Source organism: Aquarana catesbeiana, linkage group LG01, assembly GCF_042186555.1.
Source record: "Aquarana catesbeiana isolate 2022-GZ linkage group LG01, ASM4218655v1, whole genome shotgun sequence".
NCBI lineage: Eukaryota > Metazoa > Chordata > Amphibia > Anura > Ranidae > Aquarana > Aquarana catesbeiana.
This window is the reverse complement of record NC_133324.1, coordinates 878,897,578-878,919,135: the sequence shown is the minus strand read 5'-3', so window position 1 is coordinate 878,919,135 and position 21,558 is coordinate 878,897,578. Positions and strand designations below refer to the sequence as shown.

General features: G+C 41.5%; 1 protein-coding gene across 1 annotated transcript in view; it reads right to left on the bottom strand.

Annotated features, from left to right (window-relative positions):
• Positions 1 to 421: 421 nt before the first annotated feature.
• The window catches only part of LOC141117549 (uncharacterized), a 35,661-nt gene continuing 14,524 nt past the window's right edge, over positions 422 to 21,558 (bottom strand). The window contains exons 3-5 of the mRNA XM_073610455.1: positions 10,655 to 10,747; positions 10,292 to 10,372; positions 422 to 6,529 (exon numbers count right to left, since the gene is read on the bottom strand). Coding sequence (XP_073466556.1) covers positions 6,504 to 6,529; positions 10,292 to 10,372; positions 10,655 to 10,747 — 200 coding nt within the window. The 3' untranslated portion in view covers positions 422 to 6,503. The remainder of the gene's footprint in view (positions 6,530 to 10,291; positions 10,373 to 10,654; positions 10,748 to 21,558) is intronic.

The window sequence follows — 21,558 nt, the reverse complement described above, 5'->3', positions numbered from 1 at the left end:
AGTCTGGAATAAGAAAAATGTACCCTTGCAGTGGGACCCCCTGTACAGCATTTAAATGCTTGCTATGTGTAGGGGTGCTTACCCTATTCTGCACTGCAGCAGGGTCCCCCCAGAGGTGTGACTGGTCACTGTGCCCTCCCTTCTCCACAGACAATGCAAGGTTAATAGCCCTGCATTGTATGTGATGATGCCGATCAGCCCCAGAGAGGAGCCGTGAGAAAAGGGCAGCTCCAGAGCCGGCCGGAGCAGGGTATCGGGTAAGTCATAATGCAATAATGCCTGTTCCTGTACCCCTAGACATAATGAGCATTTAAATCTTGCAGTGTGTGTGTGTGTGTGTGTGTGTGTGTGTGTGTGTGTGTGTGTGTGTGTGTGTGTGTGTGAGTGTGTGTGTGAGTGTGTGTGTGTGTGTGTGTGTGTGTGTGGGGGGGGGGGGGGGGGGGGGGGGGGTGTTGAATGTGATTCTAATTCCTGAAGTTGGGCTTTAAAACTTATATCATCATTGTTAATGCTACCTGTTACAGAGATTTCTCTTCACTTCCAGTCAATTTGAGATGAACTAACTCCCATGCTCATGAACGGGTATTAAGTCATCCTGGGCCAGCCAATTAACATGACCAAAGACCTGGAAAACATCATTGCCACTGGAGAGGGATCTTGCAGTCATTTAATCGCTGGAGGTGAGTGAAGATGTAGTTTAATTCCGCTTTAAAATATGGAGACTTCTGTTGCTGACCCCCTCTAATAATACTAGTTGCCTAACTGCCCCTGAACAGAGTCACAGACCCAATAGAAAATAGACACGTGAATTTCTTTCCGAATTAGTTTTTTGATGGAATACGACAAATTCCCTAATTTGGAAATATTAGAATTAAGGAAAACCTGTTTAACTAATTTTTCCAAAAATCCAAAAATCCGACGAAATTAAAATCCAAAATTTGAAAGTTCGAAAGTACAAAAATCTGAAATTGAAAAACCTGAAAATCCGAAAATGAGAACAAAACTCTAAAAATTAAAAAATCCAAAATAATAGCCAACTAAACTAATAAATAACTATTACTAACTATTACATTTTAGGTATTGGAATTCCCTTTTAAATTTGGTTGTTAGTGAGTGTAACGAATATGAATTTATCCAAAGTTACAAATTATCCGAAATAACGAATACTGCATTTAAATTAATGAAATGTAACAAAATAATAATAAAAAATAATAATAAAAATTTTAATTTTCTAAATTTTTTAGCAGTCCACATGTCTAATAGAAAATGAAAGATAGATAAAAGTTGCTTACCACTCGTTATGTGCGCTGCTGCCAGGCATTCAGGAGGCCTTACTGTTGCCTCCCGAATGCCCTTTTTTTCGACAGTCAAGCTGGAATTTTTTTATTACAATACTTCACCACAACTTCGAGCCAAGCGTTTTACTTGAATGGTGTTTGGAGGTGGTACTGCCAACTGAATTTGCCATTGTAGGAACATGTTCTCTTGTAGGTTCTCAGCCACCAGGTGGCTGGTCGGAGAGGGTGGTAAAACAATGGTGCAACTGCTTATTTTTAGCTTTCTTTTGGTGGTATTTAATTACCACTGGGTTTTTTATTTAAAAGAAAAAAAAAAGTTTTTCTTAGTTTTGGTTATAAAATTTTGTAAATAAGTAACTTTTCTCTGATGTGCATTGATGAGGGTGCACTTATGGGCCCTGATGAAGTGGCATTAATATGCAGCACTGATGGGCACTGATATGCAGCACTGATGAACACTGATAGGCAGTCTTAGTTTTGGTTATAAAATTTTGTAAATAAGTAACTTTTCTCTGATGTGCATTAATGAGGCTGCACTTATGGGCCCTGATATGCAGCAATCATGAGCACTGACAGGCGGCACTGACTGGCATCACTGATGGGCACTGTTGGGGCGGCACTGATTATCTGTACTGGTCTCCCCTGTGCGGAAATTCCGCTGATCGGCTCTCCTCACCTAATACGCTGTCAGTGTGAGGAAAAGAATGCCGAAAACCAGCATTTCCTTGTTTACATGTGATCAGCTGGGATTGGACACAGCTGATCACATGGGTAAAGAGCCTTGTCATCAGCTCTTTACCGAGATTGGTGATGCGGTGTGTCCCAGGGACAGAGCACACCACCGATCGCTGAGCTGCACTCCCCCGTGGGCATGCAGGCGCGGTGAGGGTAGGACAACGTCATATGACGTTGTCCCAGGATGAGAGAGCTGCCCTGCGCCTGTCAATTTACAATACGTTGGGCGGGAGGTGGTTAAAGGATAAGTTCACTTTTACAAAAAAAACAATAAATACACATTTTTTTTGCAGGTGCATTTGTAACATGTTACACTCTGAACATGGGTGTAACATGTAACTTGTTACAAAAGTTGAACTTATCATTTAACGAATCAACATACTGAATCATTATGACAGCCAAGCAGTTAGCATTTTCCAAAAAAGAAAAAAAAAAAAAAAAAAGCTCAGCACAATGTCATCCTCCTGATAGGATTTCCTCAACTGAGTGCGACTTTGGTAATTGAAAACCCCCTTTGTTGACATAGAAAAAAGCTCATTATAAGATAACACTTGTTCTCTAATTTTCACACAGTAACCTATGTGGCAATTGTGGTTTATTCTTTATTTTCTATCTACTGACAGTTAAAAATGCTGCTATATCATACATTACTTTTCACACAGCCGCATCATGTGTTTCTGAGTTGCAGTATTGCACATCATGTTCAGTTTGTTAAAACCCTATACCAGAAATGTTTCTTTGGATAGAGCTGGATGATTTAAAATTTCCAATTGGGACTTTTTCTGTCTGTGACCCCATTGAGAAGATTTTCCTCCCCTTTGACACCTATATATTAAATGTATGGACAGGAAGACACAAGCGGGAAAAAAAAAGAGTTGTCAGAACTTCTCACCCTTTCCAATTTCTTAGAAAAATGAATTTTGTTTTTAACACTCTTTCTGCAGACAGTTGGGTATACACTAGTAGAATTTCATTTGACATTTTTCACTGTAAGAACATTTGTTTATTTTCTTCTAATCATTACTTGTTTTTGACTGCAGTGATAAGAAGATTTGAAGGAACAAAATGGAAAATGTTTCTGGTATGAACAAGTTTCTTACAGTGTACAGTATGTGGTTTTTCGTTCAGTCCAATCCAATCCAGTAAAATCCATTCATTCCAAAAACAAATGGTAAAAGCGAATTAGAAGTACTTTCAAACAGCATTTGAATGTTGAATTTTTTTTTTTTTTTTACTAGTATATACCCAGATTAACCGCTTACCGACCGCCGCATGTACTTATACGTCGGCAGAATGGCACGGCTGCGCAAATGGGCGTACCTGAACGTCCCTTTGAATTTGCCGCCATGCAATCGTGTGCGCGCCGCCGCAAGCTTCGTGAGTAGGATCGCAGGTCCCGCAGACTTGCTGTCCGCGGGGATACCCGCGATCGTCTCAAGGAGAGGAAGAACGGGGAGATGCTAATGTAAACAAGCATCTCCCCGTTCTGCCTAGTGACAGTGTCACTGATCTCTGCTCCCTGTGATCAGGAGCTATGATCAGTGATGTGTCACACATAGCCCCACCCCCCACAGTTAGAATCACTCCCTAGGACACCTAACCCCTCCCTAGCCCCCTAGTGGTTAACCCCTTCACTGTCAGTGTCATTTTTACAGTAATCCGTGCAATTTTATAGCACCGAACGCTGTAAAAATGACATTGGTCCCAAAAATGTGTCAAAATTGTCCAATGTGTCCATCATAATGTCGCAGTCACGATAAAAATCGCTGATTGCCGCCATTGCTAGTAAAAAAAAAATTATTAATAAAAATGCCATAAAAATTTTCCCCTATTTTGTAGACGCTATAACTTTTGCGCAAACCAATCAATAAACGCTTATTGTGATTTTTTTACCAAAAATATGTAGAAGAATACGTATCGGCCTAAACTGAGGAAAAAAAATGTTTTTTTTTTATACCGCGCAACTGTCAATTAAAGCGACGCAGCGCTGAATCGCAAAAAGTGCTCTGGTCTTTGGGCAGCAAAATGGTCCGGGGCTGAAGTGGTTAATGGTTATTATAAAAGCAGTTCCAAAAAACAAGAAACTCCAGGTCCCTGTTATTCCTGAAGACTAGTAGTAATTTTCACCAAAAAACTCCGCTCTCCCTTTTTACTTTGTAACATAAAAATCCAAGTTATATCATTTAGGTTTCCATGGATTCAGTTATATAAAAATAACATTTCTTTGAAGGCGTTTTCTCTACAACCATGAATCTTTTAACCTTTTACCTTATTACAAGTTAACATTGTCCTTTTCTATCTGAAAGCTAACACCAAAAGATGTATTATTTTTAGCCAGAATTCCCTCCTATATGTGCTCTTCTGAATGTGGTTTCATGCTGGTATTAAAGCGGGAACTTAACCACTCCTAAATGACCCTCACTGCCCCTGTTCCACGCCGCCATTTAAAAAATAAAATGTCATGTACGGAGACACTGGCGGCTGGTGCTCAAAATTTTTGGGGGGGCGCAAACAAACTGAAAAATTCTGAAAAAAAAACCCCCATCAATTGCAGCTTCACTGTACCATCAAACGCTGCCACTGCGCCCATCAAACGCTGCCACTGCGCCCATCAAACGCTGCCACTGTGCCCATCAAACGCGGCCACTGTGCCCCATCTTATGCAGCCACTGTGCCCATTTTATGCAGCCACTGTACAGCATCGAATGCAGCCACTGTACAGCATCGAATGCAGCCACTGTGCACATCATATGCAGCCACTGTGCCCATCAAATGCAGCCTTACTGTGCCCATCAAATGCAGCCTTACTGTGCCCCATCAAATTCAGCCTCACTGTGCCCCATCAAATGCTCCCACTGTGCACCATCAAACGCAGCCACTGTTCCATATCAAATGCTGCCAGTGTGCCCCCCGCCCACCGTCTGTACTTACCCTGTCTCGGTGGCGGTGGGACAGCTCCTTGATGTCTTCTCCTGTTCTCTCTTCCCATCCTCTGCTATAATTGGTTGCCTAATAGGTGTCCAATCACAGCATCTGTCATTTCAGCCAATCAGGTGACAGGTAACAGATCTGAGCACCTGATTGGCAGAGAGATTAGTGTTAGGAAAGCGAATATTCATTCTCTTTTCTAACACAGCTGAGTGACATGGGGCTCGCAGGTTACCTTTTTTGATGCCTATTAGAGCCTATGGCTCTAATCAGGGGCTTAAAAAGAACCCAGCCACTATAAATGGGGCACCTGAATAGGGGTGGCAGTGGCGGCCATAGATAGATTCATGCAAAGCATGAATCTATCTATTGGTGCTAGAGGGGTGGATGGAGAGAGGGGGCGGCGCCCGTGCGCCCTTATGGACGCACCGCCACTGTACAGAGATGTGCATCCAGTTTTTTCCTCTTGCATTTGGGAGCTGGTAGAGACCAGCATTGGCTTCCTGCTCATGCACACAAATACCGCCAGCTTCTGGTAGATGGGCACTACAGTATTATTTGTGTGCATGCACAGTAGTCCGCGATCTGTGCGCACATGCGCCACAATGTATCGGTTGATGTACCAATACCAGGTACCAGTCTTGTTTCGGTGAGTTAAGTTGCATTTTAAAGACACACTTTTACCTTACCTATACAGGACCACAGCAAAGGGCATCTCTCGACTCCCCCTACATTTACCTTGTCAGCAGTCTTGCAACTCCTACATCCTACACAGCTGGAACTAAAATGATTGACGGGTGTCCCGGGGAAGCTATCACAAAGGAGGAGGTTGCATGCTGCTACATACCTGGATTTCTAATGTAGCTGGCTGTGGAGGAGGAAAGAATGGTCAGGCTCAGGTAAGTTGAGTATACTGTATGAAGGTTGAGGGTGGAGGTATTGCATAGACAGTGTTGGTTACCATTCATGGGCACAGTGACAGTGTTTCTTCAGGGATTTGCCTTTTGTAACCTCAAGGCTAAGCCACGCCCTTCATCTATCGCCTTATGTCTAATGAGAACACACATATTAGTGAATGAATGTGCAACAAGGGATGCCTGGTGAGCAGAACTTAGCTGTGAGGTCACAAATGTCAAGCTCCTAATAACAAAGTAGAAACATTTTAATAGGGAGGGAACCGAGAGTTTTCTGGTTAATAAGTATAATAGCCAGTGTCTTGATGGCAATAAGGACAATTAAGGCAGCTGATAAAGGCGTTACCCATAGAGGAACAGAGGGCAAGGTCCCGAGGCTGGAGTGTCCATACCAGACATAATTACCAATAAAAATGGAGGGGTAATAGCTCGCACTCTGTGGTACTTGCTCTCAGAGAGGTGAGCTGTAGTTTTAATCTGATACAATGAATGAGCCATAAAGTGAAATGTCACTGTCACAGTTGCCATTAACTGGAATTTCTTGTGAAGGACATGCACTGTAGAACTGATGACATGGAGGTGAATTGTAGGTCCTGCACCTTCTGCCGCACATCTTGAAGTAGTAGCTTCATACAGTTGTCTTCTTTGTGCTCTCTAGAAGAAAACCCATTCATTACATTACTTTGCATCACACACATATATCTGGAGACAAGCTTAATACTTAATACTATTCTTGTACATACAGTGCATCCAGAAAGTATTCACAACCCTACACTTTTTCCACATTTTGTTATGTTACAGCCTTATTACAGCTTCAAGTCTTTTTGAGTATTGTGCTACAAGCTTGGCCCAACTATTTTTGGGCAGTTTCTCCCATTTATTGGTAGGACCGCTCAAGCTCCATCAGGTTGGATGGGAAGTGTGAGTGCACAGCCATTTTCAGCTCTCTCTAGAGATGTTCAATTTGGTTCAAGTCTGGGCTCTGTCTGGGCCACTCAAGGACATCCACAGAGTTGTCCCGTAGCCACTCTTTTGTTATCTTGGCTGTGTGCTTAGGGTCGTTGTCCTGTTGGAAGATGAACCTTCGCCCCAGTCAGGTCCAGAGCACTCTGGATCAGGTGTTCCTCAAGGATGTCTCTGTACATTGCTGCATTCATCTTTCCCTTGATCCTGACTAGTCTCCCAGGTCCTGCCACTGACAACATCCCCACAGCATGATGCTGCCACCACCATGCTTCACTGTAGGGATGGTGTTGGCCAGGTGATGAGTGGTACCTTTAGACATGACGCTTGCCATTCAGGCCAAATAGTTCAATCATTGTTTCATCAGACCAGAGAATTCTGTTTCTCTGAGAGTCCTTCAGGTGCCTTTTGGCAAACTTCAGGTGGGCTGATATGTACCTTTTACTGAGGAGTGGCTTCCGTCTGGCCACTCTACCATACAGACCTGATGATTGGTGGAGAGATGCAGAGATGGTTCTTCTTCTGGAAGGTTCTCCTCTCTCCACAGAGAAGAGCTGGAGCTCTGTCAGAGTGACCATCAGGTTCTTGGTCACCTCCCTGACTAAGGTCCTTCTCCCCGATCGCTCAGCTTGGCTGGGCGGCCGGCTCTATGAAGAGTTCTGGTAGTTCCAAACTTCTTCCACTTACGGATGATGGAGGCCACTGTGCCCATTGGGATCTTCAATGCAGCAGAAACTTTTCTGTACAGCCAAGAAATTGTTCAAAAGTCATTAATTAAAATTAATTTTAACTAATGACCTTTGAACAATTTATTGGTTGCTAAAAACCCCCCTGAGGAAATTTTTCCATTATACAAATGTTTTGGGGTGTACACCACCAGTAGCTCACACATATGTGTTTTTCTATTCTACTTTTCTGTATCCTTCCCCAGATATGTACCTCAATACAATCTTGTCTCAGAGGTCTACAGACAATTCATTGGACTTCATGGCTTGGTTTGTGCTTTAACATGCACTGTTAACTGTGGGAGCTTATCCCTTTGCATGACTAAGCCTATTTTTGACATTTGGTGTTTATTGCTAGAAAATTACTTAGAATCCCCAAACATTGTAAACATCCCTTGTGACAGTAATAGGTAGTGACAGGTACTCTTTATGGAACCTTCTTTGCACTTCATAGTATTCAGATCGCCATTTTCGGCGATTCTGAATACTGTATATTTTTTTAAAACCGGCGCCATTGGCAGCCAAGTAAACGGGAAGTGACGTCATGACATCGCTTCCGTGTTTACATTCAGGAGACTGGAACAAAGCCATCTCTGGATTCATTCCAGTCTGTGGCTAGCCGCCGTAGGCGGCGGGTTGTTGATCGGGTCTCCCGCTGGATCGGGAGGCCCGTTGAGAGTGGCGGAAGGCGGCAGGAGGGGGGCGTCCCCTCCTGCTCCTCCGGTATAAAAGCCGAGCGGCTTTTAGCCGCATCGGTTGTTATCCCTGGAAAGCCGATCGCCGGCTCTAAAAAAGGTACCGGGATGATGCCTGCAGCTGCGGGCATTATCCCGGTATAACCACCGAAAGCCGAGGCCGCACATCTGCGTACGATCGGTGGGAAGGGGTTATATAGACAGGTGTGTGCCTTTTCCAAATCATGTCCAATCAAATGAATGTACCACAGGTGGACTCCAATCAAGTTGTAGAAAAATCTCAAGGATGATCAGTGGAAAGAGGATGTACCTGAGCTCAATTTTGAATGGCATGGCAAAGGTTGTTAATACTTATGTACATGTGATTTTTGTTTTTTATTTTTAATAAATTTGCAAATATTTCAAACAAACTTCTTTCACGTTGCCATTATGGGGTATTGTTTATAGAATTTTGAGGAAAATAATTAATTCAATCCATTTTGGAATAAGGCTATAACATAACAAAATGTGGAAAAAGTGAAGCGCTGTGAATACTTTCCGGAGGCACTGTATGTGTGAGAGTGATTGGTAAATGAAAAGAACAGGTATTGACTTAGCTGACATTTATTTTACAGAGTTAGAACTTTATAAATAAACTGTGAAATGTTTCCAGTCAATAAAACTTTTTTGGCGTTAAGTTTTATTGCTGTTTGTGCCCACACTAGGAACATCTTGGTGACCAGTACAGAAAGTAATGGGGTATACAAAGTTTTATAGTTGTTGCTGGAACAAGAATAGAGGAGAAATCTTCCAAAGGAGATACCTGTTCTGAGGACAACTCTCTTAAGCCTGGTACCAACTCTCTTAAGCCTGGTATACACTATGAGATCATCGGACGAATGATTGTCTGTTTTTTTTGCATGCTAGTCTCATACAAAAAATGAGGAGGTTACTAAAATTATGAAAATTCTCATACAACAGAATACAACTTCGGAAGTGATGTAATGTGTTGTATTGTAATGTATTCTTTAGTTTCTGAGCATGCGGGGTCTTGGTCTTCTGAATTTTTGGGAGCGCATACTGTACTGATTAAATGAAAATCATACGATCTGGTATCTTACGTGAAAATTCTTTGTGCTTGTCCCTTTGGAAATTGTTGGATGAACTATTATGATCGGCTCTCAAAAGCTGTGTACTAACGTTCAGATTATCGTACGATCACTCCAAAAACGATTTTTGTCATTCGATTTTCTGATGGTGTGTATTACGCATTAGAGGGGAATTCCCCCAATTTCCTAGAGATCTCCAGACTTTCTGTTGCGTCCCAAGGATAGTATGTGAAGGTAAAATTTCCCAAATGGGACACAGACATATGAAGCAGCAGTTTTTGTTCTTCTGAGTACTCCGGTAACAGTTTTATTATCTGTTAATCGTGCCAGTGGATCTATTATTTTATCACTTCCTGTAATAGGGTGACAACGCTGTTTATTCAGCAATAAAATCACTTCAGTGTGATCACCCTATGGGACAGAATAGTTACTCCTAGATAGACATGTAGTTTTAAATGTACAAACAAATTAAAGCCTAAAGCTGGGTATACACTAGTAGAATTTCGTTCAGCGCTTTCCGTTGCAAGAATGTTGTAAGAGCGCTTGTTTTTTTTTCTAATTATTAATGGGTCAAATCAATGTTTGCTTTTAACCACAGTGAGAAGAAAATTTCAAAGAGCAGGATGGAAAATATGTCTCGAATTTAAGAATTTGTGTACAGTGTATGTGGTTTTCTTTCGGTAAAGTCCATTAATTCCAAAATCAAAAGCTAAAAACAAACTAAATCTTGAACTACTTTTGATCAGCATTTAAATGTTCTGAGAATTTTCGTTTCAAAATTTTCCTAAGAATTTTCGTTCGAAATTCTACTAGTGTATTCCCAGTTTTAATGCAAGTTACCCCTTATTAAGCAATAATAACACTATCAGTAATTTAAATAGGAATTAACTACAACATAGTTAAGTAGTGTGAGATTGTATTTATACTTAATATGCTATAACTTACTTTTAATTTTAGTTCCAGGATGATCCGTGTCCTTACGTGTATTTCTTGTCACGTTACCATAGGTATGATCTTGGAAGAGTTCTGATCGACATAATGAAACATTTTGAATCAGTAAAACATTATTAAATGTCCTTCATTCAAAGATATCGTTTTTTTTTCTCTGATAGAGTTCTCTATAATCTGATATTCCAATATATAATTTATTACTGTTAAAAAAGGTAAAGGTTAAAGGAGACAAACAGAAAATATTATATAATAAAAATAAATAATGATATAATAATACATAATTATTAATAATAAATAATAATAATATTAAATTAATAAATAATAATAATAGTAATAATAATAATAAACTATATTTACCTTTTTCCTTCTTCCACCTGTGAAAGCAGCAGAACACTGTGATCAGTATGGGGATAATGAGAAGGATAATGAAGTATAAGTACCATAACGAGTCTGAAAATAATAATATAAAAATTACTTTGATATTAAAACAAATCAATTAATCAGACACATTGAATAGCTATCACTTTGATGCATCATGCTTTATGATCAGACATGGATGATGTAAGCTTGGTCAGACAGAGAAGGTTAGGCTCTGAGGAAAAGGCAAATCCTCAAAACACGTCAGCCTGTTGGATGTCCAAGTGTTCTGCCATATGAAATGTTGTATCGCGGACTGGATGTTGCCATTTTTTGCATGATGAGCCTTTGATGCATTTGTCACTTTGTGAGTATAATAATTACCACTTTCATACAAAATAAAAAAAATATATTTTAAGGAAAACACACTAGGCCAATGCGCCCTCTGATCGCTTTATGGTTTCAGTGTTTCCAGACTTCCCCAGTCTATGAGGGCAGCGAGGCGAGACTTATCCATGAAAGCCAGGATGAGAATTTAACCAACTGTGTTTCGTGAGCCCACTTTCAAGCGCAGGATATTTTGTGTTTGGCATCTACATAGAGGTTAAGGTTAGAGCATGATACCAAATATTAAAAGTAAAGCTGTGGCCAGGCTATTGATATTCAAATATTTGTATTCTTTTTGTGAGCAGTAAATGAGCTTTAAAAAAATCCATTGTGGACCACTGTAGCTACAAACACTGTGGAGTAATTCATTCTTAAAGTTCACAGCTTAGACTTGACGTACACCAATCAGCCATAACATAATGACCACTGACAGGTAAAGTGAATAACAATGATTTTCTTGTGACAATGACATCTGAAAGTGGGTAGGATATATTGGGCAGCAAGTGAACATGTTGTCCCTGAAGTTGAAGTGAAAATGATGTGAAAGTAGAAAAAATGGACAAGCGTAAAGATTTCAGTGACTTTAATCTGGGCCAAATTGCAATAGCTAGATGACTAGGTCAGAGCATCTCCAAAACTGCAGCTCCTGTGGGATGTTCCCAGTCTGAATGGTCAGGTCCTATCAAAAGTGGTCCAAGAAAGAAAAACCAGCAAATTAGCCAGTGGGTCATGGGAGGCTGCCTTGTGTAGTCCAATCCAATAGAAGAGCTACTGTAGCTCAAATTGCTGAACAGGTTAATGCTGGTTCCAAAAGAAAGGTGTCAGAACACACAGCGCATCGAAGTTTGTTGTGTATGGGGCTGCGTGGGAGCAGCAGACTGATTAGGGTGCCCATGCCGACATGTGTCTACAGCCAAAAGCACTTACAATGGAGCCTTTGAGAAAGATGTCATCGCGCTGGGTGGGACGAGGGTGCCATTTTGCTGAAGCTCGGTTTGTGTATAATACTATGTCTATACATGTGGTTTTTATATACTCCATTGTGAGTGGCATTTTTTCTTTTATAATAAATATTGTCTAGCAGTCTACACTATTTACCTTTTTCCTTTGTACCTTTTGCATGGATATACCTGCTGGAGGAGTGGAGGAGACATTTAAAGGACCATGCGTCTGCCTAACACTATATGAAGCATTTGTGACCTCCATTTAACAGTGGGGTCAACAAGATAAGGTGAGAAGACACCCTTAGAGGTCTTTGGTGGAGGGCACAATGTTAGTCCAGTTTTTTGGTGAAGTTTGTTGTTATATGAAGTACTGAGAAGATTTGGACTTTGCACATTTCTCATAGAGGTATATGGAGTTTATTTTACAGTGGACACCTACTGTATATTGGCACTAGTGCACTTTAAAACAATTTTTGATTGATCTTATATTGCTAATTGGATTGTATATGTGATTGTGTTACTGGTTAGAACACTATATATAAGCACTGTTTATATATTTGATATGAAACTGCACATTTACATATCTTGGGCGTTTTGATATTTAATGTCTAGAGCGTGTCACTTTATTTGCTTTGTTTTATACTTATTACCAGTGTGGTCCATGCACTATTTAGTGGCAGCAGCTCTATTTTTATTATCTATTTTTTTATCATTTTAATTTATCTTTACGTAATGGCGTGGGGATTTTCTAAAATATACTTAATGGGCAAGGGAGCATCAGAACTGGACCATGTAGCAATGGAAGAAGGTAGCCTGGTGTGATGAATCAAATTTTTTCTTTTACATCATGTATATGGCCAGGTGAGTGTGAGTCACTTACCTCAGGAAGAGATGACATTAGCATGCACTGTGGAAAGAAGGCAAGTGTGATGATTTGTCTAGTGGGGTACATGCCTCGATGGGTCAAGGCTGTTTCGGGAGCAAAAGGGGGGTCTACTTAATATTAGGTGGGTGCTCATAATGTTATTGTTGATTGGTGTATACACCCTGATAACAGGAAGCAATGTGCCCATTTCTAACATGTTGTGCACTTGAGGAATCTGCCATGTAATCTGGAGGAAATATCTTTACATCCGTGGTCAGCAAATGGGCCTGGCAGAAAAAGTACATTGAAACACATAAGGCATATGGTTCTAGTAGAAAGAGAGGTTGAACCTACATCCAATTCCCTGTTGTTCTTTTCAAACTGATACACTGAAGCATTTATAGGGGTTGGGGGCAGCAGGGAGGCTACTCACATATACTACTGCACATATACAGTTGCAATAAAAAGTATGTGAACCCTTTTGGAATGATATGGATTTCTGCACAAATTGGTCATAAAATGTGATCTGATCTTCATCTAAGTCACAACAATAGACAATCACAGTCTGCTTAAACTAATAACACACAAAGAATTAAATGTTACCATGCTTTTATTGAACACACCATGTAAACATTCACAGTGCCAGTGGAAAAAGTATGTGAACCCTTGGATTTAATAACTGTTTGAACCTCCTTTGGCAGCAATAACTTCAACCAAACGTTTCCTGTAGTTGCAGATCAGACGTGCACAACGGTCAGGAGTAATTCTTGACCATTCCTCTTTAGAGAACTGTTTCAGTTCAGCAATATTCTTGGGATGCCTGGTGTGAATCGCTTTCTTGAGGTCATGCCACAGCATCTCAAATCGGGTTGAGGTCAGGACTCTGACTGGGCCACTCCAGAAGGCGTATTTTCTTCTGTTTAAGCCATTCTGTTGTTAATTTACTTATATGCTTTGGGTCTTTGTCCTGTTGCAACACCCATGTTCTGTTGAGCCTCAGCTGGTGGACAGATGGCCTTAAGTTCTCCTGCAAAATGTCTTGATAAACTTGGGCATTCATTTTTCCTTTGATGATTAGCAATCCGTCCAGGCCCTGACTCAGCAAAGCAGCCCCAAACCATGATGCCGCCACCACCATACTTCACAGTTGGGACGAGGTTTTGATGTTGGTGTGCTGTGCCTCTTTTTCTCCACACATAGTGTTGTGTGTTTCTTCCAAACAACGCAACTTTGGTTTTATCTGTCCACAGAATATTTTGCCAGTACTGCTGTGGAGCATCCAGGTCCTCTTGTGCAAACTGTAAACATGCAGCAATGTTTTTGGACAGCAGTGGCTTCCTCTGTGGTATCCTCCCATGAAATCCATTCTTATTTAGTGTTTTACGTATCGTAGATCCGCTAACAGGGATGTTAGCATATGCCAGAGACTTTTGTAAGTCTTTAGCTGACACTCTAGGATTCTTCTTTACCTCATTGAGCAGTCTGCGCTGTGCTCTTGCAGTCATCTTTACAGGACGTCCACTCCTAGGGAGAGTAGCAGCAGTGCTGAACTTTCTTCATTTATAGACAATTTGTCTTACCATGGACTGATGAACAGCAAGGCTTTTGGAGATACTTTTATAACCCTTTCCAGCTTAATGCAAGTCAACAATTCTTAATCGTAGGTCTTCTGAGAGCTCTTTTGTGCGAGGCATCATTCACATCAGGCAATGGTTCTTGTGAAAAGCAAACACAGAACTGGTGTGAGTTTTTTATAGGGCAGGGCAGCTGTAACCAACACCTCCAATCTCATCTCATTGATTGTACTCCAGTTGGCTGACACTTCACTCCAATTAGCTCTTGGAGATCTCATTAGTCTAGGGGTTCTCTCTATTTTGCACAGGGTCAATGTTTCAAGTTGGTCCTTTCAGTACATACGGTGCCTTGACAAAGTATTCATACCCCTTAAAATTTTCCACATATTCTCATGTTACAAACAAAAATGTTAATGTATTTTATTGAGATTTTATTTGATAGACCAACACAAAGTGGCACATAATTGTGAAGTGGAAAGGGAAATGATAAATGGTTTTCAAAATTTTTTACAAATAAATATCTGAAAAGTTTGTCGTGCATTTGTATTCAGCCCCCTTTACTCTGATACCCCTAGCTAAAATCTAATGGAACCAATTGCCTTCAGAAGTCACCTAATTAATAAATATAGTCCACCTTTGTGTAATTTAATCTCAGTATAAATACAACTGTTCTGTGAAGGGGTTGTACAGAACCTTAGTGAACAAATAGCATCATGAAGGCCAAGGAACACACCAGATAGGTCAGGGATAAAGTTGTGGAGAAGCTTAAAGCATGGTTAGGGTATAAAAAAACATCCTAAGCTTTGAACATCTCAGAGCACTGTTCAATCCATCATCCGAAAATGAAAGGAGTATGGCACTGCAAACCTACCAGTATAGGGCTGTCCACCTAAACTGACAGGCCAGGCAAGGAGAGCATTAATCAGAGAAGCAGCCAAGAGGCCCATGGTAACTCTGGAGGAGCTGCAGAGATCCACAGCTCAGGTTGGAGAATCTATCCACAGGACAACTATTAGTCATCCACTCTACAAATCTGGCCTTTATGGAAGAGTGGCAAGGAGAAAGCCATTGTTGACAGAAAGCCATAAGAAGTCCCGTTTGCAGTTTGCAAGAAGCCATGTGGGGGACACAGCAAACATGTGGAAGAAGGTGCTCTGGTCAGATGGCCTAAAAGTAAAAAACGTTGTGTGGTAGAAAACGAACACTGCACATCACCCTGAACACACCATCCCCACCGTGAAACATGGAGGTGGCAGCATCATGTTGTGGGGATGCTTTTCTTCGGCAGGGACCGGGAAGCTGGTCAGAGTTGATGAGAAGATGAATGGAGCCAAATACAGGGCAATCTTAGAAGAAAACCTGTTATGCCCCTTCACACGGTCGGATTTTCTGATGGAAAATGTGTGATAGGACCTTGTTGTCGGAAATTCCAACCGTGTGTAGGCTCCATCACACATTTTCCATCGGATTTTCTGACACACAAGGTTTGAGAGCAGGCTATAAAATTTTCCGACAATAAAATCCGTTGTCGGAATTTCCGATCGTCTGTACACAAATCTGACGCACAAAGTGCCACGCATGCTCAGAATAAATAAAGAGATGAAAGCTATTGGCTACTGCCCCATTTATAGTCCCGACGTACGTGTTTTACGTCACCGCGTTCAGAATGATCGTATTTTCCGACAACTTTGTGTGACCGTGTGTATGCAAGACAAGTTTGATCCAACATCCGTCGGAAAAAATCCTAGGATTTTGTTGTCGGAATGTCCGAACAAAGTCCGACCGTGTGTACGGGGCATTAGATTCTGCAAAAGAATAAAGACTGGGATGGAGGCAGGGCCGGTGCTAGACTATTTTGCAATACCACCCCCCCCGTCTTAAATGTGTGACCGTGTGTATGCAAGACAAGTTTGATCCAACATCCGTCGGAAAAAATCCTAGGATTTTGTTGTCGGAATGTCCGAACAATGTCCGACCGTGTGTACGGGGCATTAGAGTCTGCAAAAGACTAGAGACTGGGATGGAGGCAGGGCCGGTGCTAGACTATTTTGCAATACCACCCCTGCCCCCAACCCCCCCCCCCCCCGTCTTAAAAAAAAAAAAGAAAACTTCTACGTTTAAAAAAAAAAAAAAAAGAACAAAATATGAATACATCTAAACATGAAACATGAAACTGCTAAATTTCTTTTAATTTGCAAAAATAAGTGCCATAAGATGCCAAAGAGACAGCCCATTCCAGCAAGAACAAAAACAGCCAAATCCAGCAAAGAGACATTCCCATCCAGCAAAGAGACGTCCCTACCCTGCCTTCAGTGCAGATGTGTCTCCAACAGCCGGCCTGTGAGGTGTGTGTCCCCCAGCAGGCAGCGCTTCCTGTGTGTCACTGGAGCCATCTCTCCCGACTTCTGTCTGTACCTCCTATGCTGGCAATGCTTCTGCTTTAAGGCAAGTCTGTGGTGGCTAGCCCAGTCAGCCCCTGTCAGGTGGCCGTGGTGCAGCTGTCATGGTGTGCCAGCCAGTGTTATAAAGGAGAGAGTCCGCCGTGTTCCTTCATTGTAGCTATGTCTCCAGCAGCAGGCCCAGGAGGTGTGTGTGTCCCTGCAGGCTGCGTTTCCTGTGTGTCACTGTAGCCATCTCCTACACTGTTTCCTGCACCTCCTACTATGTTGGTGCCGGTCCTGCTTTAAGGCAAATCTGTGTCGGCTGGCCCAGTCAGCTCCTGCCAGGCGGCCGTGGCTGCGCCCTAGGCGACTGCCTAGTTTGCCTAGTGGTAGCGCCGGCCCTGGGTGGAGGTTCACCTTCCAGCAACACAAAGAGCCTAAATATACAGCCAGAGCTACACTGAGATGGTTTTGATCAAAGCATATTCATGTGTTAAAATGTCCCAGTCAAAGTCCAGACCTAAATCCAGTTGAGAATCTGTGTCAAGACTTGAAAATTGCTGTTCACAGAAGCTCTCCATTCAATCTGACAGAGCTTGAGCTATTTTGCAAAGAAGAATGGGCAAAAATGTCACTCTCTAGATGTGTAAAGCTGGTAGAGACATCCCCAAAATGACTTGCAGCTGTAATTGCAGTGAAAGGTGGTTCTACAAAGAGGAGCGGAAAGTGTGGGGTGTCAGTGCCACAATGCAAAAAAACAATTTATAAATTATATACCAATGCTGCACCTAAAATTAGTGGAAAATAATAACAATGCAAAAAATATATATAAAGGGTGCAAAGGAAACAATACAAAAATCAAATATCAAATTATTAATATACAATGTATATCTGATTAATAAAGTGCACAATAAAATAAACCATCAAAAACGTCCATAATCCCCTCTATGCATTTCAGGCTAGAGCGCGCGTCATCAGGAAGTGGGTCTGGCTCCATTTTCTCTGAGCCTAAATAGCAGCAAAAATGGCCGCGATTGGTCAGGATCATTAACAATGCTTTCCATAGACAAAAAAAAATGATAAAAAGTTTTTTAACTCAGCAAAAAAACAATTAAAAGACCGATTCTGCTTAGGGCATATACAATCACTTAAAAGAAGTGCATCACAAATACTTGTCGTACATAATTAAAAAATAATGACATAAACACTCCAAGCTGAATACAGCCTAAGGAGATATTCCCTACTGATAGTATACAGACAACCTCATAATATATGAACATAAGGGAAAAAGAGGTGCCATTACTACCATGGTAAACATGAATGGAAATCTAAACATTAAAAATTAAATTAAATCAACTAGGAAATTTTTTAAATTTTATTACAGGCATTGGGCGTATACTCATGGCCCTCTGGTGGACAACAGTGATATCACAATCTATATATCCAAATAGCTGTTTAGGAACAGATTTGCTCATACCCAGCCACATGTATATTAAGTTACACTCAATAGACATGTAGATAAAAAAACTCCCAGAGACCATGCCCAAGCCCATTAGCCCCTATGGGTACCATAGGCTTGGCAAACAGATGAAAAACATCAATATAATTATGGCTGTATGGTTTTGGATTGAACATGGATTTATTCTTCAGGCCACTGTGCTCATAGATGGTTTGTGTAACCCGAGTTGCTTCAGATTTGGCTTCAAAAAATTTTTTTTTTTATGTTAAGCTTTCTGTAAAAATGTTTAATGTCTAACATGGTGTCAAATTTATTCAAGAATCTGGACAGAGCAAACTTCAAACCCTCCTGGAGAGTATGCAAATCTTCCTTGGTGAAGACCTCCTCCGCCAGGTTGAATATACCTGATTCTATCTGTGTCTTTCTTTTTTTTGTCTGCCTCCTCTACAGCCTCTTTTCTTCCTTCTGTTTGCTGTGCTTGCGGGGGTGTAAGTGGCCTTGTAGGGAGCCAGGTGTGTTAGAATAGCGAACGAATATTCGCTTATCTAACACTGAACCGCCTCTCTGCCAATCAGGTGCTTGGGTGTGTTACCCTTCACCTGATTGGCTGAAACGACAGGCGCTGTGATTGGACGCCCATCAGGAGGTGAGGATGGGAGGGAACGCATGGAGGACACCGCTCAACGCCATCACCCGCTGCCCCACCGAGACAGGGTAAATGCCGGGCAGGCAGCGGGTCACAGTGGCGGCATTCGATGGCACAGTGGTAGCATTTGATGGGGCACAGTGGCAGCATTTGATGGGGCACAGTGGCAGTGTTTGATGGGCACAGTGGCTGCTATTGAGGGCACAGTGGCTGCTGCTGAGGGCACAGTGGCTGCTATTGAGGGCACAGTGAGGCTGCAATTGATGGGTTTTTTTTTTCAGAATTTTTCAGTTTGTTTGCGCCCCCCCAAAAATTTTGAGCACCAGCCGCCACTGTGTATGAGTGAAATATTTGTTTTACATTGTGCTCCGTACAGCAGTATGCTGATAGAAGGAGAGAGCAGAATGACAGATGAGATCATCACTGTGCTGCTTCTACTTTTCTGCTTAGTCATTATTCTATGTTCTAAGTTACCATATTTTTGTAACATGTTATAAGTGCTAAAACCTATTTTTTCCTGCCCTTTTGAAAGCCAATTTGCTTTGTTAAAAAAGGGCATTGGAAACTGGGCGCTACCATGGAGGACATGCACCAATGCAAAAAATAAAAAATACCAGGGAGGGAGTCTTTGTAAAATACACAATTCATTTGTAATACACAATTTTTTTTTAGCTAACATGCTTGGTGATTTGTTAATCCTGCACGTGATTTACTGCAGCAAAAGTGACATTTAGGAAAATAAATACTTTTAATGCTAAATGAGATTTCTTTGCTGGCTTTGTTCTTCGTAAACAAAGAAGCTGGGGAATCCCCCTCATTATCTATTTTAGACCCATGCTAATGAGGATGTGGGTGTCTGTGGGGGCAGGGGGAAACTTGTGCGGGCCAACAGGGTTCTTATATCTGGTAGCCTCCTCTAAAGTAAGTGGCCCCCAAACATCCCCCCCCCCCATGGGAATGAATAAGGGGTAAATAGAAAGCCTGGATTTCTCATTCATAAATGAAATGTATGATGTGTATAATTACACATACACCATTGAGAAAGAATTTTATTAAAAAACAAACATGTTACATATGAATCTATCGTCAATTTGTCATTCAATTATGTGAATCCATTATTAATCGTGATGAATGACGCCTCAACGACCCACCAATGTCACCCAGAATATTTGGTGGCTTGCTTTCTATGTCAAACAAACCAGGGAACAGGCTGGGAAGTAATTCATTTAGTGGCAGTAGTGACACCAACACCATCACTGTCTACTACTGTGGTCTTTAAAAAGTTTGAAGACCCCTGGTGTAGAGAAAATAAAGCTGGACAAGGGAAAACCATACTAAAAAGATAAGATTATAGAAGATGTTATAGTTTAACCTTCAAATCTTACAGCATGGCAAAAGGGATCATAACAAGACGGCATAAAATGGTCATCCTACGTCAGCAAGGTCTCTCCCAAGCAGGGTTGAGGAGTGACAAAACAGTGGTGGGCCACTGAAACTGAAAGCAGAAGACAAGACAGACATAAGGCTTACTTCCCTTTAAAATCAGAATATGACTAGCACCACTATAGGCTCAGAATTAGCATAAACCACTGTGACCCTGATACACTCATCAACCGACCATGATAAGAAGTCTTAATAGCAGTGTTCATGAAACAGTTGTAACCAGTCATTTCTCTCAGGGGAAAATAAGAACACATGGCTCATATGCATGAAAATGACATCTACGCATTAAAACACATAGATTGGGGTGCACCGGCACCCTGGATTAAGGAGCAAAAATTAAACATGTTTAGCTTTAAGAGAAAGCAGCTTTTAGACAAAGGATGATGAACGGTACGCAATGTCTGTACTATTAGGGAGACATCTGATTGGTTCTTTTCATTCTGCAGTGTAAAAATGACCCCCAGATATGTAAGAAAAACCATAAAGAATAATTTACAGTGAAAAGAACAAGGCATTGTAAAACAGATGGCATGGCCCTGAAGGACTCCTTATCTTAACACAGAGTTTCTCAATCAGGATGCCTTGACATCCTGGGGTGCTGCTTGGGTTCCCCCAGTGTGGCGCGAGCATGGGAACCAGTTTGCCCTGAATCAGTCTTAGGAGTTGCCATGGTGTGGTAAAGCCAGCCACCAGCTTCACAACAACCAATGAAGCTCTAGTACAGTATGCATGGTGTCAATCATTGCTATAGCCATGGTGGCTGGCCCACCTACTGTATACCACGATAACTCATGACACTAATCCAAGGCAGGCAACATGCAGGGCTTCCCCCAGCATTCAGGAGAGGACAGAAGATTGGCTCCTCCTGCCCTTTGCCGTGCTGCTGGAGTTAAAAGGTAGGGCTCTGATGTAAAGATGGGACTGTATGATTTAGAGTCTCTGTGATGGAGGGGATTGTGTGATAGGGGAGGGCTTTGTGAAGGGGGTACTCTGATGTGATAAGAAGACTTGGTGATGGGGGACTTTGATATGATGGGGGCACCTCTGATGTGAAGGAGGCTTTTGATATGAAGTTAATTTAATTAGGGCATCATCTCAGGGTCAGGTTTCCCATGGATTAGTAACATTTTTATTTTTTTAGACTGGGGCGCCTCAGGATTTTGCATACTTTTAAAAAAGGTTGAAAATTGCTGTCTTAACATCAC